The sequence below is a fragment of the Scomber japonicus genome, chromosome 12 (assembly GCF_027409825.1).
Source record: "Scomber japonicus isolate fScoJap1 chromosome 12, fScoJap1.pri, whole genome shotgun sequence".
Taxonomy (NCBI): domain Eukaryota; kingdom Metazoa; phylum Chordata; class Actinopteri; order Scombriformes; family Scombridae; genus Scomber; species Scomber japonicus.
The window spans coordinates 28,348,174-28,366,248 of NC_070589.1; the positions used below are offsets into that span (position 1 = coordinate 28,348,174).

Here is an 18,075-nt window from a genome sequence, read left to right on the forward strand (position 1 = left end):
TCAGCTCGGACACTCACCATCCAATTCACAGCCCAGCAGTTCTAGTCGGAGGCCAACTCCCTCGGAGGTGGCTCTCTCTGGGTAAATTCGGACGAAGCGGGCCAGTACCTGATCCAAGGACCTGAGCTCTGGGGTGTCGTGGTTCTGGTTCCCCATGAATATCTAACGGGGGAGAAAAGAGGGAAGGGAGATGAGTTCATCAGATGTCAGAATCAGCAAGTTATCAGTGATATTTGGAGCATAAACAGTTCAATTAACTATATTCTCTGTGCATTTTGAGGAAGAGATTGAACGAGAGGCCATAAAGATGCAGAATAAAAGTCGGATCCAACCTGCAAAAAAAATCCTTTGAGTTCAAGATAAATGGAGTTCACAGGATGTCTGCAAATGTCATCAAGCAATAACTTTTGTAGTGTGGGTTGGAAAGACTACTTTTGCAAATTAAATGAATATATATCAGTAAACCTCTAAAATGTAATTGTAGGCTATATAATACACAGCATAAGGAGTTGTTGACACCTTTAAATTGGTCTCAGGTGGATTCTTTCTATTGTTGTAACCCATTATTTTAATTTTATTAACTACTCGCTTAATTAAAATGAAATGTCAGCAAGTACAGAAAATTAGTTTGAATCCACTTCTTCAAATGTTTTGTTTTCTCCAAAATGTACTATTTTTTTAGAAGAGGAAGAAAAGCTTATATTCACAACTGAGAAGCTGAAGCAAGTGAATTAATGCTCTTTTTTCTCCAAATTGTAATTGATCATCAAAAAACTGCTTCACTTGTATCATCCCTGAATCTTCCCTGCTATTGTTCTGACTCTCCAGCGCTCATTGTGGCGGTAAAGCCCGTCCATCTGGTGCAGAACAAGAATAAAACAAACAATAACATGTACTGTTTGAATCCAAGTCTGCTTCTGATCAAGCGTTGGACGTTTGATAAGACACTGAAACAAAATGAAAGAATGAAACAACCCCCCCCCCCCCCCCCCCCCCCTCGAAAAAAAAAACCAAAAGCCAGGAAACCAAAACCAGAGGCCATCCTTTCATTTCATTTCCAACATGGAAGCAGCACAGATGAGAATGGTTACCGTCACACTGGGAGCCAAGTGGTCGGACACCAAACCCCAAAAAAGCAAACCCTGCCTGTCTGAACTGCTCAGGTTTCCTCTTGTCTGATGTATCAAAAGCTGCTGTAGTGTAACATTATAGATGTAGTGATGATGTGACTCTGTGTGTGTCTGTAAGGAGCAGAATATTTTTCTTTCTAAGTCTCAATCAGAGCAAAAAACCCTCGAAAAAATCATCTTTTTTGTCTAAATAGATAAATAGTATGGCTGCATGCTAACACGTAGCTTTAGCATTTAGCATATATATCTTGTTTTCTTTGACAAATGCACAAAATCCACACTAAAGTGCCACCTAAAATATTACATTTTATCGATAAAAGTTGCACAGGAAAAATAACAAAAGCAACAGAAGACAGTATCTCTAAAATTAGCCGCTCTGTCTCCCAGGTAAATGCTATATGCTAATGCTATGAATTGTTCTGTTGTTGCATTATTCATAGGCGCTTGTGTACTGTACAGTCAGCATGATATGCAGCATGTTTTTTTTTAAAGCTCCTTTGAATATGTTCACTTTATGAGATATGTTGTTTTGTTCTACATATGGCCAAAAACAACAGCGAAAAGTAGACTTCAAAGCGAACTCCGGCTCATTTACAGTTTTTCTATTTTTTATCCAGAGAAACAAAAATCTATGTGAAAAACATAAAGTGTCTTGGTAAGGTGGGGTTGAGATCTGGAGACTGTGAAGGCCATAGCATCTGATTCACATCACTTTCATACTTTCATTAAACCATTCAGTGACCCCTCGTATCCATCGTCATCCTAGAAGAGACCAATCAGGATGGAAATATTTAATCCTAGGATAAAGGTGATCACTCAGAACAACTTTGTATTGATTTGCAGTGACTCTTTCCTCTAAGGGGAATAATCGCCTGCAAAATGCCCCTCACAGCAAAACAGAGCCACCAGACCTCCTCACAGTACGGGTCAAACATTCAGATCTGCCATCGCCCACCTGTTGAGAATATGCTGAAGCATGACTCATCTGACCATATCATGTTTTTCTCCACATCTCTGTAGACTAGCGCTTTATGTTTTTGCACCACTGAGCTCTCAAAAGTGCATTCATCTTTATAATGAGGGGTTTTTGCACTGCAACCCTGCTATAATATCATTTTCTATGTAATTATCCCCGGACCATTCTTCCTGATACTCTACACTGACATTTCCTTATATATCGCACTAATGCACAATCATAAAATGTGTGCTGTTGACCACAATTTCCGACCATATTTACTGAAGTCCTTCTCATAGATCTAAACACAGATGTCACTTTAGTCACTGTTCCTATTGAAACATCAACCAGTCGATCAGTAGTTGTGACTAAAGCTCCTACCATCCAATCAACCCTCTTTCAAAGTCAATTAGATCTCTTTCCTCTTGATATAAAATCAGAATCAGCTGGGTCTGCTCGGCATTTTTATACAAGCCACAGAGCCTGATTGGATGTTAATTACTTGATTGAACCATACAGTGCACCTGTGTGGAGGAATCTGCATGCGTTATGTTTCTCGACTCCATCTATTCAGGTTTTTCCTCTCTTTCATTTTCACCTGTCTGTATGTACAAATGTTGACAAAGAACTGCTTTATTATAACAGTCAGAACAAAACTGTTTGATTCATGCTAACAGCTCATGAAGCGTACAAGCGGTCATCAATCAAACTGAGACTATTGATCGTTACTGCCAAATGAAAAATATGAAAGTTGAACAAAAATGTCAAAGAATTAAAATAAATACTCACTATCCTCATTCAGCAGGTCTTTATGAATGATTTCCCAATCACCTCTAGGAAGTTTCTTAGAGAGGACTATGTCATTTAGTACTAATGACATAGAAAATTGGGTCAGTGTTTAATTAGTACACGTCCAATCAATTAATTAAAAATAATTGCAAGTGTAAACTAGAGAGTTTATCACTGTCCGCTGATAATTTTTGGTAAATTACAGATTTGTCTTCAGGCCAATATATAATTCTACAATTATAGAGGATGAAGTTTCCAATAATAATTGAATAATACATTAATATTTACTTGGGTTTATATATACAGGAGCTTTTCTTTCAAGGAAATTCTTAATTTTCTTGTCAATAGAAACAAATGACAGAGTTACTTTCAATTAAACTCTCTTCAAAATCTTGTGGACTTGTAAAATTAGGTGTTGGTATTACCTTCATTTAAACAGTTTTGCATTAACATACATTAGGATTTTAAGCTGACATGTTTAGGTATAGTTTACTTTGTCATTTTGAAGTGCTAATATATACTTTAAGAGACCTACTGTGCAATTAATGACTATAAGGACTCTCAAATTCATTTCTAAATTAAGCTATATTAAAGTAATGACACTAACATTATAGGAAACATGCAATATGGTGCATGTTGTTACATGAAACACAAATGTCCCTTTTCATGGAGCATATTTCAGGTTTTAGGTCTAGCTAACAGGAAGTCTACCAATGTACTGTAATAATAAATTAATATTTACTTGGGTTTATACATACAGGAGCTTTTCTTTCAAGGAAATCTTGTGGACTTGTAAAATAAGGTGTTAGTATTACCTTCATTTAAACAGTTTAGCATTAACATACATTAGGATTTTAAGCTGAGATAGTTTACTTTGTCATTTTGCAGTGTTGATATATACTTTGAGAGACCTACAATGCAATTAATGTCTATGAAGGCCCTAAAATTCATTTCTAAATTAAGCCAGCTACATTAAAGTAATGACACTAACATTATAGGAAACATGCAATATGGTGCATGTTGTTACATGAAACACAAATGTCCCCTTTCTTGGAGCATATTTCAGGTTTTAAGTCTAGCTAACAGGAAGTCTGCCACTGTACTGTATATATAGACTCATGTTTAAGCATGAGCACACTGTATGGACAGGGTGTATGTGACAGGCATTCGTAAATGTATGTAACAGCCGGAGCCTCTCTAAAGCTTCCTGCCTTGTCTTTTGAAGAGGTTTTTATAAAAAGACACAGGAAACAGAGTAAAGAGGCAGAGCAGAGGGGACAGAGGGAGCATCTAGATCTCCGTCTTCAGTAAAGCAGCAGGAGTCAGACGGCTGATCTCGTCCTCTGCCCCGCCATCTGGAACGCATAGAGGAGGATGTAGCACCGATTGGGGCCGGCCCGAGAAACAGGAAGTCAGAGTCTTGAAAGCAATGACATGAATTTCCTTTTGAGGATCAGAATCAAAGTCACTTAAATCGCCAAGTAGGGTTAGAAACTAAGAGCGGTGGGTTCTGATATTTCCAGAGCTGAGTTGATTTCCTGTGGTACTCGGAGACATTCTTGACGTTTGATCTGGTCTCCATCTTTAGTGCTCAGCGCTCGCTGCTGTGCCCAAAGACCACCTGTCAATCAAACCATGTGAGCAGCTCATTTTCTTTTTGGTGAAGTTTGAGTTTTAAGGTGGAGCTATCTTGTTAATTTGTTAAGTGATGGATATTTTACTTATGTTAACTAGACAGTTCTGTTCATTCATAAGGTAGAGAACATAGTTTATAACCCTAACCCATCAGTTTCTGGCTGTGACTCTGTTTTTTTTAAATTCAGATAAAACTTGCCTCATTACATATTGTTTCACAGTATTTTAGCACTGCTGTTAAGGTAAAATACTGTATACAGGCTCACATAAATCAATTTCCCTCCTTTTTATTTTCTTTTGCTGGCTGGTTGGTTGTGGGCAGAGCTTATCTACTGCCTCATTGACTCAGGTATATTAAGAGCTCATGAGTAGCATCATTGGTGTCGACTTTGTTTTGATAGTGTTGGACGGAGACGGAGCTTGTTTCCTTTACAAATCAACCACAAGCAATAACACTTTTCTAGGAGAGTGACTATAGCCTGGACATTATTAGAGAGCTGAAAGAGGAAGCATGATAAGAGTATCATTAAGGTATGAATGAACACCCAAACCTAACAAGAAGTTTGATTAATACAACTAAATGTGTAGAAGTGCAGAAGTCAACGAGAATATCAGGGGGCTCTGATCTGCTGTGAAGTGAAGTGACAAGTTAAATGAGTTTACTTCCTAATAAGCTTCATCTTTCCTAGGGTCAAGGTTTTTTGTTGTTGAGTACTTCACACAAAAGCATCCGCCATCCACCATCCACCAGACAGCAGTCATGTCCCACCCAAATAGAGTTAACATGAATGAAGTAGTCTGTAATTTGAGTGTGAAACATTTCATTCCAAGAGCGGCGTTGTGGTCACTTAACTGTCTGTCTGATGACTTCCAAGAATTAAAGAATTAAAGTAAGAGGGAGTTTATTTCATGTCAACAACACTTTATCTGACTCCACCATTGAATGAAGCCTTTCACATCCTATGAGCTTTTTTATTCACAAGGAGCTAGAGGTTTATATTCCTCCTTGACCTGTGGCAAAAAATGTGGTTAAATGTGTAGATTTATACAACTTAGTCAACTAACCTTGGTCTTGGTGCTGTTTTCCTCTTTGACCATTTGCCATTCTTCTCCGTTCAGACTGTGGGCCACCTTGAATCTCTTCATGAAGACGTTCCTGTCGCGGTGTTTCCCCCCCTGGATCAGCACCCCGCTCACCATCTTGTCGTGACCCAGATCCACCTTTCCAGAGAGCACAGGAGAGGGAACAGCTGATTAGCACACATAACAAACTCACAGTATCCATAAAGAATTGTGTATCAGTGTGTTTGATTTGGCCTAAAAACAATAGTTACACTTCTATCCTGCAACATATAATGGAATATATGAGGGAGGAGATGCAGGTATATCAGTTTGTATAAGGTAAATATTAATAGCATGCATTTGTCTAGATGACGGGATGTTACGATACTGTAACTGAATCTGATTTACAGAGCAGATATATATTCTGCAGTGTGAATAAATTGCTCTCCATCATTAAACTGTAACCCACCTGTAGCCACTCGTTTCTGAAGGGCTGCTTGGTTTGTACTCCGGTCCAGCCCGATCTCCCCGTCAATAATCGGGCGTTCTCGGCCACCCAGCCTCGATCGACGAAAGACGAGGCGTTGATCTGAGCATCTGAGATCTGACCTGATACCATCCCCAGCATCCCAGAACAAGGGTAGTCTGTAAAGAAAGAGAAAGAGGGAGAGAGGGGTGCATAAGAAACTTTTTAGAGGTCTTATCACAGCGGTTAAAGGAGTTAAAGGACCAGTATGTAGGATTTAGTAGCATCTAGCAGGTTACAGATGCAACCGACTGCATGGTTTGTTTGTGGATATGTTCTTATTGTATTGTTTACTATCATTAACACCACTATAACTACGAGAAATGCTATGACTAGTTTTATTATTGCCAACACAATTACTAATAGTGCTTCAACTGCTGTGCCACAAAGACAGCAGACACCCACATAGTTCTTCTGTTTATACTACATTAGCTGTCTGGATGAACAGAGGTGTTCACACATTTGTATGAGCAGAAGATTTAAAATGTCACATTAACAATTGTGGCTACAGAGAATATGATTCATGCAGAAGGCTCTGTCCAAAAACAACCAAAAAACCCTGGGCAGTCCAGAAATAAAGCTCAACCTGACTCAGATTTTACTGCAACACAAAGCAGTTTTCATTTACCTTAACCCTCCTGTTGTCCTCGAGTCAAGGAAGGAAGGAAAGGAGGAAGGGAGGGAGGATGGAAGGGAAGATGGAAGGGAGGAAGGAAGGAAGGAAGAAGGAAGGAAGGAAGGACGGACGGAAGGATGTAAGGGAGGAAGAAAGAAGGAAAGGAGGAAGGAAGGAAGGAAGGTAGGAAGGAAGGAAGGGTGGGTGGATGGATGTAAGGGAGGAGGAAAGGAGGAAAGGAGGAAGGAAGGATGGAAAGGAGGAAGAAAGAAGGAAAGGAGGAATGAAGGAGGGAAAGAAGGAAGGAAGGAAGGAAGGAAGGAAGGAAGGAAGGAACGAAAGAAGGAAGGAAAGAAGGAAGGAAGGAAGGAAGGAAGGAAGGAAGCAACAGTCAAAACAGACAGGGTCAATTTAACCCGGGAGGACGACACAATGGTTAAAAGAACCTGATGTAGTTGATACCTGTGCTCTGCATTTCCTTACAGGGAATAATATCATGCACATCACTACATGAAACAGAGGGCTGGTCCTCCACGTTCTACTATTTTTATTTATAAATCTCTCACCAGAGCACAGCTCAGGACTGTTTACCCCTCGGGTAATCTCTATAAAAGGCAAGGGACTCGATGTTTGGGATTGGAAATGTTCTGGTTTCTATTTCCATTCTGGTGATTTCTACAGGAACGTGCTCTGGCTGCATGAAGGCAAACAATCCCAAATATCATCTGGACTGAAAACACCTACTACAAGTTATTCATGCTTGTTTAGTTTTAAACTGTTAATTGAGTGTAAACTGGTTATTTATGAAATTTATCCAATTATAGATACTGTCTCTCAACTCCAACTCCGTTCTCGTGTCTCAAGTTGCTAATCGGACTGTAAACAATGACCAGCGCATTAGCCCAGATATCTGTTACCTGGATATCTGCTCCCCTAAAATACTGGCCATCACCCCAAAAGGTTAAATTATTGTCAGATGATAGTTCATGGCTTCCAAGATTTCCTCTCAGGCAATCATTGAACTAAGGAAGACTGCCTTGGCTTCCACTATTCTGCACCTTACAAGTGGAATGAATTATAGAGGATTTTTAAAACTTTGCTTGTTTTCTGATGTTGATCTCAATGAGATAACCCGATTAAATAAAGGTTATGTATATATCTTGTGACACACTGCACGGGCTGCTGGCTAATCAAATACCTGCGAATTCCTGTTATATTTGTAAGGCGAAAGCTATAATTGTGTATACTTTGCCATCGCTGTGTTGTATAAAATGATTCTGAGCTGTATTAATGGTGTCTTATGGTAATGTAGTCGAGCAGAACATTAACTTCCTGTCAGGGTCTGTTAGTGTCTGTTAGGGTTTTAGTTGATTTGTGCCACTTCCTGTTTTATTTTGTAGGCCTCATCTTACCCCTTAGCCCTAATGTTTTCTACCTGTGTCTAATTGTCTTCTCCCTCCTAGTGTATCTAAGCCATGTTTCCCTTCCCTTCTGTGCCAGATCGTCTTGTCCTTTGAGTTCCAGCGTATTATTTCCTTGAGTATCTTCCTGTGAGTGACCAGTTTTGATTCCCCGACCATAGAGTTTATCCTGCCGATTTATTGTACCTTTCCCTGTTGTACTGCCTACCTGGTTTTAACCCCCGCCTGCAATAAACGACTCTGAGTAAGCCTGAGCCCATCGGTTCCTTCATTGTGTCCTGATCCGTACCTGATACTTCCTAGATGGCCATTTTGGTTTAAAGACAGTAGTTAAACAAATAAATACAAAAAGTACAGTCAGTCAATGCAAGTATAGTTTATATGTACTGTGGAACACATTTCATACATAGAGGCATCTGATAAGCCTTTAAACTCCTACTTCATGGACTGATTTGGTTGCTATTTTCCATGCTGCATATACCCAGTAAGATTTCTGCTACTGTTGTGTTATTTCCACGTCTGTCTGAGATTTGCATACACATGCACATTTCACCACAGAGGCTACAAGTGAAGAGGCAGCTAGTTGCCGAATCCCTGGAACAAGTTCAAAGTCTTGTTTTGAGGGTATACTGTATGACACTGACAGACTAACTGGTTGTTGCATGATAACGAGACCTTGAGGCTACAATTCAATCTGTTCAACTGCAATCTGTTTTCTCTAATGTTGCTATTTTAGGTGTTTGGGAAGTATACTTGGGATAAATAGTGTTTAATTGGGAGACTTCAGCTGTGCTTTTAGTTTTTTTCTTGGAATAAGAAAACTTTTAAGGGAACTCGACAATACTTGGAAACAATGATCTGGTCATGGCGAGCCAAGTGAAATTCATTATCCACAACAAGCTAAATCTAATATCCGGACTTAAACAGTTGTGTTCTCAGTGTGACATTTTGTATTTGACAAATGTTTCCAGAGTTATATCTGGCGCTTAAAAACAACAGCTCCCAAGGATGTAAGTTCCTCCACAATTTGAATTTATAGCATCTCCCTGTTTTTTTATGGAAACTTCCTACAATACTGTGTGTTGTGTGTATATTCCTGCTTTATGGTGCTTATAAACTCAAAATATGGACCAAACAAAGAGTGTCATTCATGCACTTTTTTCTTATTTATATGGCATATTTGGACTAGGACTTTAGTTTAAGATTAAATTTAGGGTCAATTTTATGGTAATGTGTTTTAGAGTGAATTATACTTCTGCATACACAACACATACACACTCACAGCTTCCCCTTTTTGAGTCATTATATTTCTTTGAATCATCAGTCCAGCACTCTACAGCCTGTGCTCCTATGACTAAGAGCCTAATATCGCCTATATGGGGCTCTCCTATTGAGAGTTTGCTTGTAGCACATCAAGGACCGAGGTTTATATAATGTTAGAGGATGAGTAATGAGGTGGCATGATTTTCCTCTGCTCCTCTGTAATGAATAACTGTGTCCTTCTGTGGGAGTTTGCGCTCCCCCTTTGGAAGCAGTGATTATTTTAAATCAACAGAGAGCAGCAGGAGATTCTCATCTGACAGCCAGAAGGATGTTCATTTGATTCACGATGTGCAAAAGTGAGAAAATGTTATTAAGGGGAGAGTGCATGGTCCAAAATGAACAGTGGCCCAGTGCCAGAATCAAGTTAAACTTCCATTCAGAGTTAAAGTCTTTTTGCATGAGGTGTTATTTATTTTGTATTACTAAAAAAAAATGCTCCTAAGTTCAAGGAAGTGCATGTAATATCTGTAAAGTAATACATGTAAAAGTAGTTTATTAACCCTCCTGTTGTCCTCGAGTCAAGGAAGGAAGTAAGGGAGGGAAGGAGGGAGGAAGGAAGAAGGAAGGAAAAGACGGAGGAAGGGAGGAGAGGAAAGGAAAGGAAAGGAAAGGAAAGAAGGAAGGAAAGGAGGGAGAAAGGGAGGAAGGAAGAAGGAAGGAAAGGAGGGAGGAAGGAAGGAGGGAAGGAAGAAGGGAGGAAAGAATAAAGAAGGAAAGGAGGGAAGGAAGGAAAGGAGGGAGGAAGGAAGGAAGGGAGGAAAGGAAAGAAGGAAGAAGGAAGGAAAGGAAGGGAGGAAGGAGGGAAAGAAAGAAGGAGGGAAGAAAGGGGGATGGAGGAAGTACAGACGGACGGAAGGAAGGGAGAAAAGAAGAATAAGGACGACACAAGGGTTAAAGTAGGTTTACTGCAAAAAAGGTTAAAAAAGTAAGAAGGTTTGGTGAAAAAGTCCAATATTGTTATTGAATGACTAAAAGGGAATGCGATGATGTATTACAATGCTCATCAATTGTTAAAATGAGCAGATAAAGGGACATATATGACAGCAGGTAGAGTTAATACACATCTTTAATAAAAGAAGTATGAAATAAAAGCAGAAAAGTCTCAAAACATATCCTTCTCTCTCTCTCTCTGTGTGTGTGTGTGTGTGTGTGTGTGTGTGTGTGTGTGTTTGTGTGTGTGTGATATGACTTTGTCCCTCTGCTGTGTTTACATGCTTTACAGTATCTTAAAAATAGATATAAAAAGGATGAATCATATTAGTGTGGGTGTGTGAAAAAAGCCTGCAATGCTTACAGTAGATAAGATTTTGATTACATTAAACTTTAATGACCCCTGTAGGGATGAAGACGGTTGATTATATGAAAATATGAAAATTATGTAAAAATGTGTAAATCCCTGCAGTTACTGTAAAATCATAAATCAATGCATTAGGAATTCAAGCTGTGAGTTCAGCCTCATATCATGTACCGTATGTGTGAGTTTTAGAAGGTGAGAATTACCTGATGTTCTGCAGCCGTAGATCTCAAGGCGCATACAGATCCCTTGCTCCCAGGACATGGGCCGGATGCGGATGTAACGAGCCAGAGTCGGTTTAGGGAGCAGGGATCGATACTCATCTGTTGGGCTGCGATTTCCTGTAAAGAGCTGAAGATAAAAAAATACAGAATAAATATATAAATTAGTTGCAACTTCTGATCTTTAGTAACTTCTACCTACCTACGTATTTATCTACCTACCTACCTACCTATCTACCTACCTATTTATCGACCTACCTACCTACCTACCTACCTATCTACCTACCTATTTATCGACCTACCTACCTACGTATTTATCTACATATCTACCTACTTACCTGCCTATCTACCTACCTACCTATCTACCTACCTACCTATCTATCTACCTACCTATTTATCTACCAACCTATTTATCTACCTACCTATCTACCTACCTACCTGCCTATCTACCTACCTACCTATCTACCTACCTACCTGCTTATCTACCTACCTATCTACCTGCCTACCTACTTACCTATTTATCTACCTACCTACCTATTTATATACCTACCTATCTACCTACCTGCCTACCTACTTACCTATTTATCTACATATCTACCTACTTACCTACCTACCTACCTACCTACCTATCTACCTACCTATTTATCTACCAACCTATTTATCTACCTACCTATCTACCTACCTACCTGCTTACCTATTTATCTACCTACCTACCTATCTACCAACCTATTTATCTACCTACCTATCTACCTGCCTACCTACTTACCTATTTATCTACCTACCTACCTATTTATATACCTACCTATCTACCTACCTACCTATCTACCTACCTACCTACCTACCTATTTATATAGCTACCTAGCTACCTATTTATCTAACAACCTACCTACCCAGCTACCTATTTATCTACCTAGCTACCTACCTAGCTACCTATTTATCTACCTAGCTACCTATTTATCTATCTACCTACCTACCTATTTATCTACCTAGTTACCTTCCTACCTACCTAGCTACCTATTTATCTACCTAGCTACCTATTTATCTATCTACCTACCTACCTATTTATCTACCTAGTTACCTTCCTACCTACCTATCTACCTACCTACCTACTTACCTATTTATCTACCTACCTAGCTTCATACATATATACTGTATGTAATAATCAACTGACTGTAAATTCACTGCTAAAAACGGTTTATATTTTGAGGTTGAAGAAGTTGAATGTGATCCCGTTTTGACCCCGCCCGACATGTGACCCTGACGAGACACATGACTTCAACTTTTATTTCAAGCAACTTGACAGAATAAGAACGGTATTGTAGCACGAGGCATGGGAACAAAATTCAGCAAGTCTCTATCAAACAAAAAAGCCTCTATTTAAGCAGTATTTTCGACTCCTTATCTGATGTGAGGCATATTTGTATCACGTCTATCACTATGTGTGGCTTAATATTAAACTTTGGAACGCTGTCAATTTGTCTCCTCCGCCGTCGTTACTTTTCGGACAGCTTCCAGAAGATCAGTGTAAATGCTCGGTTTGAAGAGAGGAGTGGAGAAGTGTCAAGCAGACTTTCAGTAAACTGATTCCTGTCATGGCTCTCTGATTAGGAGTGCTGCGAAATACTGTCAGCCTTGAAAAAACATTGATTCAGCCATCCAACGCTGTCCTCCCCATTGATTAGAAGGCAGAGACCTTCATTATTCATCAGTGTGAGATAGATAAGGGGCCTTTACAGCATAAATTACTCATCATTACCTTCTGCTTTGAGCCCTCCTTCATGGTGACCCAGTCCTCTCCGTTAGAGCTTAGGTCCACTTTGTAGGATGTAACGTAATATTGCTTTTTGGTCTCTTTCGAGATCGCTCCCTGCGTCCCGATGGCCGTGACGAATCTGAGAAACCCCAAATCCACCTGGAAAAACACAGAAAAATACAAAAGAAAGGGTCAATTTGAAAGATTTAGACTAGATTAAAAAGGCGAGGTAGTTTAGAGGTGATAAAAAAAAAGCAGCAAATGAGCTTTTACTCTCTTATAACACTTACTGTCAAAAAGCACTTAAGCACATGAGTGAAAGCCTAAGGAGGAAAAAGTTCTGAGCTCCTGTCTCCTCATTTAACCCCACTCTGCTCAAACATGAGGTTGGATTTGTTCTAGGGCACAAACTAAAGTGTCAAAGAGTCTAACTGAATCAAAAAGAAGCACATTTTTTGAGGGTTGCCAGCTAAATGTCATTTTTATATACATAAAGAGGCAAAACATCATCCTATAAATACAACACTGCACTGGATGATGTTTCACTTGAATCAAATGAGGAAACAAGGGGCTCAGATCTCATTAATTATACCATGATCCATCCATAAGTAGACAGTGAAAAATCAGAGCAGGGCGCTAGAGAGATAGGAAGCCCCCCACCCCCCCCCCCCACCCCACCCCCCTCTGCACCACACGATGAAGACCTTCACAGGAACATTATGCAGTTAGTATACTCCACCAGCATAATGCTGATAAGTGCTGTAAGTAATGAGTCCCCCCCCCAACTCCCCTCCCAATCCCCCTTCCTCTCAATCATTTACTCCTCAAATTGCCACTTAAACCTGGTGAGATGAAGTGCTGACAGCTGAAATAGCTTTTAAAATCGTTTCGATCATTTTCAGCCTCTGTTGTGATTTAAGATTTACAGTAAAAAAAAAAAAAAAAGAGAAAACGATAGAAGAAGAAGAAGGAGGTATAGACTGAAAATGATTCAAAAGGCTCTCAAGCTTAATTCCATCCATGTGCGTACACAGTCTATTCTTCTTCTTCTTCTTCTTATTATTATTATCAACAAAACAATCTATTCCTAGAAAAGGGACGTAGCAGACATGTGATTACCGTCATGCTTTTATTTCTGTCACAGCAGCAAAAAGAAGAAACAACAATATAAAAACAGCACAGAATAGATAAGAGAAGCTAAATGAGTATTGTAATGGATTAAAAATAATGGTACTTTACACAATATATAAATAACTTGTTGACTGACTGCTGTGATGTTTTAATATTAACCTAATGAAGGGTAACACTTATGTTTAACATTGTAAATGGTCCCAATAAACAAATGACTATATTACTATAATAATCCCAAAATTACATTACAGTATATAGGCTAGATTAAACACAAAGATGAAATGTGAGGTATATGGAAGAAGAAGTATTGTATTTATTAGTGGCTACCTTGCTAGTCACTTGAATAGTTAAGTTTTAAAAGGTGTTTTTTGTCTCATTTTGACCGAGAAAGGTGAGCAGTCTGTGCTAAAATAAGCTAAACATCTCTTTATTGAACACACAAACTTCGACTTCAACTTCAACTTTATTTATATAGCACTTTAAAACAACCACAGCTGAAACAAAGCGCTATACATAAATAGATAAAACAACACAGACTTATCTAAAAAAAACTTACTTTTAGCTACCAAATTAGCCCAGATGCTAATGCTAATTTAACTTCAACTTACCATATATGTATAGTTTAAATCCTTAAAAAAACCCTAAAGACCATGACTGTTCTTCTAAATTAACAATTATCTGCCACAGCTTAAAATACACAACATTTGTCTGGTGGTCCAGAGTAAATTTCCCAGTTTTATTGTGAGGCTAGACTGACTAAACTTGTTGTCTTGTGTCTGATTGAGTTAGAATAGCAAAACAAGTCACAGAGACCCGAGTCCCAGCACGCAATCCCCCAGACCAGACGTCCCTAAAATAAACCTTGTGAAATGTCCATATTTGAAGAATGATTCAATCTTGCTTTCTTTCTCACTTTAACCCTCCTGTTGTCCTCGTGTCAAGGAAGGAAGGGAGGGAAGGAAGGGAGGAAGAAGGGATGAAGGGAAGAACAAGGAAGGAAAGGAGGAAGGAAAGAAAGGAAAGAAAGGAAAGGGAGGACGAAGGAAATAAGGAGGGAAGGGAAGGAGGGAGTAAGGAAAAGAGGAAGGGAGGAAGGAAAGAAAGGACAGAGGAAAGAAGGAAGGGAGGAAGGGAAGGGGAAGAAAGAAAGAGAGAAGGAGGGAGGGAGGAAAGAAGGAAGGGAGGAAGGAAAGGAAGGGAGGAAGGAAAGAAAGGACAGAGGAAAGACAGAAGGGAGGAAGGTAGGGGGAGGTAAGAAAGAGAGAAGGAGGGAGGGAGGAAAGAAGGAAGGGAGGGAGGAAGGAAAGGAAAGGAAGGAAGGAAGGAGGGAAGGAAAGAAGAAGGGAGGGAGGGAGGACAGAAGGAAGGAAGGAAGGAAAGAAGGAGGGAGGGAGGAAGGAAGGGCAGAAGGAAGGAAAGAAAAAGAGAAGGAGGGAGGGAGAAAGGACAGACGGAAGGAAGGAAGGAAGGAAGGAAGGAAAGATAGAAGGAAGGAGGGAAGGAAAGAAGGAAGGAAGGAAGGAACAGTCAAAACAGACAGGATCAATTTGACCCAGGAGGACGACACGAAGGTTAAAGAAATTCTTACAAGTAACTTCAAGTGAAATCAGAGTGACTTTATCACATCTCATGGCTTTACTTTCTTTACCCCACTTTAAAAAAAAAAAAAAATGAAATTATGATCTAAGGGCTAAATACAAGATTAAAAAAGAGACTTGTTCAGATGGCCGAGGCATTTTATCTGACTTGGAGGAGAAGCAACGTCCAGAAACAAGGCTCTTCAAAGTGCTTGAAAAGGAAAAGATAGAGGAATATTATTAAGAGAAGAGATAGTTATCATCAAAGAGAGCGGCGGCGGCGGTGGCGATAACAGAAAAGCCTCACAGTCGTCTATTTTAAGGGTTTCACATGAGTGTATTGTCCACAAATACTGAAACTTATCTAAAATTATGAACACTTCACAAAGTCAGATTGGAGCTCCGTATAGTTTAATCATGTCTTTTTCCTTTTTTTTTTGCATTATCACATAATCTTTCCTTCCAACTGCATTAATGCATGAAATTAAATCAATTTATTTTTTTTAGCGCTGTGAATTAAGCGGAGACACATACACATTTAACTTCCGCTTCATTTCCACTAAAGACTATAAACTAAATTGCTTGTTTGTTGAGTTTGGAAACGATCAACTGCATACCAAAATACACTCAACGTTTCAGTATGTGGGATGCCTGTAATATATGGTGTGTAATTATATTACCAAACAGACGCTGCCACTGTGATACTGTACATGGGAAAGCACCAGAGGCCATTATTTAACTTCTCCCACTGTTGCTTTTTTCAGGAAAAAGGCAGGAAAATAGCTTCCCGTGGGTCTGCGTGGGCTCCGAGACTGACAGGAAGACCCCTGGGAAAAGCTGTTTCGTGGGATTGCTCGCCAGCGTTCCCAGCTGCATTCTCATCTGAGCTCTCATGAGATGAACCCACAATGCACCACACAGGCTATATGTGACAAAGACACTGTGTGTATATAGTAGGTTTTGTTGAGAAATGAGATAAAGAAGCTTATATATCATTTTTATGGTTTATTACAATAATCTAAAGTTGGGTTAAAAAAGATGAAGAATCATGATGTCATGTCTAAAAAGTCTCCAGCATTGTTGTGTTTGATTTGAAAGGTTTTTTGAGGCCTTAAAACTCAAAAATAACCTGTATTATAGAAGAGAAAGGCACAAAAACTACAAGAAAGTAAAGAATAATAAACATTACTTTGTGTTCTAGACCTAGATTTTCTTTCTAAACCGTATGATTTAACTTGATCTCAACTCCAGTTTTATATAACATTGAACTTAAGCGTTGCTTTCAGAAAACTGGACCTTAGCTCTCTCACATTTAAAATAATAATTAATAAAAAAGATATTCATGAAAATGTGTGAATTCTTTTTTCAGGTGGAAATTAAATGTCATTTATGCTTGTGTGCCATCTTAATTTACTCTGAGCCAGTGACATAAATACTGATACTTACACATCTGAACAAATTTCACAAGTGTTACCTTTATTATGACACCAAAATTATTCAGATAGACCTTGTAGATGCAGAGATATACTCTATTCATTTTGGGTATGTCATTTTCAAGCAGAAACCTAAAAAAAGAGCCTAGAGCTTCAGAGGTTAAAGATGACTTTTCCCCCTTTGTCTGTTATAACAGTGCCAATATCGAAAATGCATATCATACTTTTACAGCAATATATATAAACTTGTTCTTATACGAACACAAACTTGATCCTGACCCCAGTTCTATATAACATTGAACTTAAGCTTAGCTTTCGGAAAAAATAATACCTTAAAGATGAATTTTCCCCCTTTTACTGTTACAGCAGTGCAGATATAGATACATGCATATTGCAATCTTACAGCAATATATATAAACTTGTTGTTATACTAAGACAACTTTACACAGATACAAATATTTAGGTGCACAACTCAACAGGTTTAAAGTGAGAGAACAGATGGGTCTCCACTGTTAAACGACACAGAGTTGAAACAGGAAAAAGCCTCAGCACTCTCAGAGCTTTACATGTTTTCTGCATCGGCTGGTCAAAGCTCCATTCTCCAGACTTCCTCTATCAAACGACTAAGACTAATTGTTCTTCCATCTTCTAATTACTCAGCACTTGGCAGTGCCTACATGGATGCCACAGCATAGAGTCACACTCAGAGCTTTTTAATGAAGGGAACAAAATGCAGGAAGGAAAGGGGGGCATAATTTAGTAGAAGTGTGACTGACTGAGACTGAGACTGAACAAAAAACAATGCTACTTTCTTCCAAAACAGGATACTCTGCTTTAACAGTGATAGTCTCAATTACTTCATTCTCAGGGGTTTTTTACAATTTTCTTCGGAAAGTACCGCGTCAGAGAGAAAAAAAAAGTTCTTTACTAATAAAATAAATAACTAAATAAGTGATGTGGTGTTCACGGTAAAGAAAGGATTCAATTGCCGTTTTAGAGATAGCATTTGTTCTGCTTCAAATTATGCTCATGTCGGATGAGTTCATGTAACAATCGACGTATTGTATCTGTCTTGTTGATGTCATTTTCAGTCCAAATGGAAGAAATGAATGCTGTGACAGTGGTTCATTTCACATTTTTCATATTATTAAAAGTAATATGCTCACTGAGGAGAGTTACAGAATATAAATTAACTTACAGCTACTTATA

General features: G+C 38.9%; 1 protein-coding gene across 1 annotated transcript in view; it reads right to left on the minus strand.

Moving 5' to 3' along the window:
• Positions 1-18,075, minus strand: part of LOC128369405 (neuropilin-1a-like) — a 98,376-nt gene that overhangs the window by 18,107 nt on the left and 62,194 nt on the right. Inside the window, exons 7-11 of the mRNA XM_053330442.1 lie at positions 12,729-12,884; positions 10,958-11,102; positions 6,041-6,216; positions 5,575-5,730; positions 18-162 (exon numbers count right to left, since the gene is read on the minus strand). Coding sequence (XP_053186417.1) covers positions 18-162; positions 5,575-5,730; positions 6,041-6,216; positions 10,958-11,102; positions 12,729-12,884 — 778 coding nt within the window. The remainder of the gene's footprint in view (positions 1-17; positions 163-5,574; positions 5,731-6,040; positions 6,217-10,957; positions 11,103-12,728; positions 12,885-18,075) is intronic.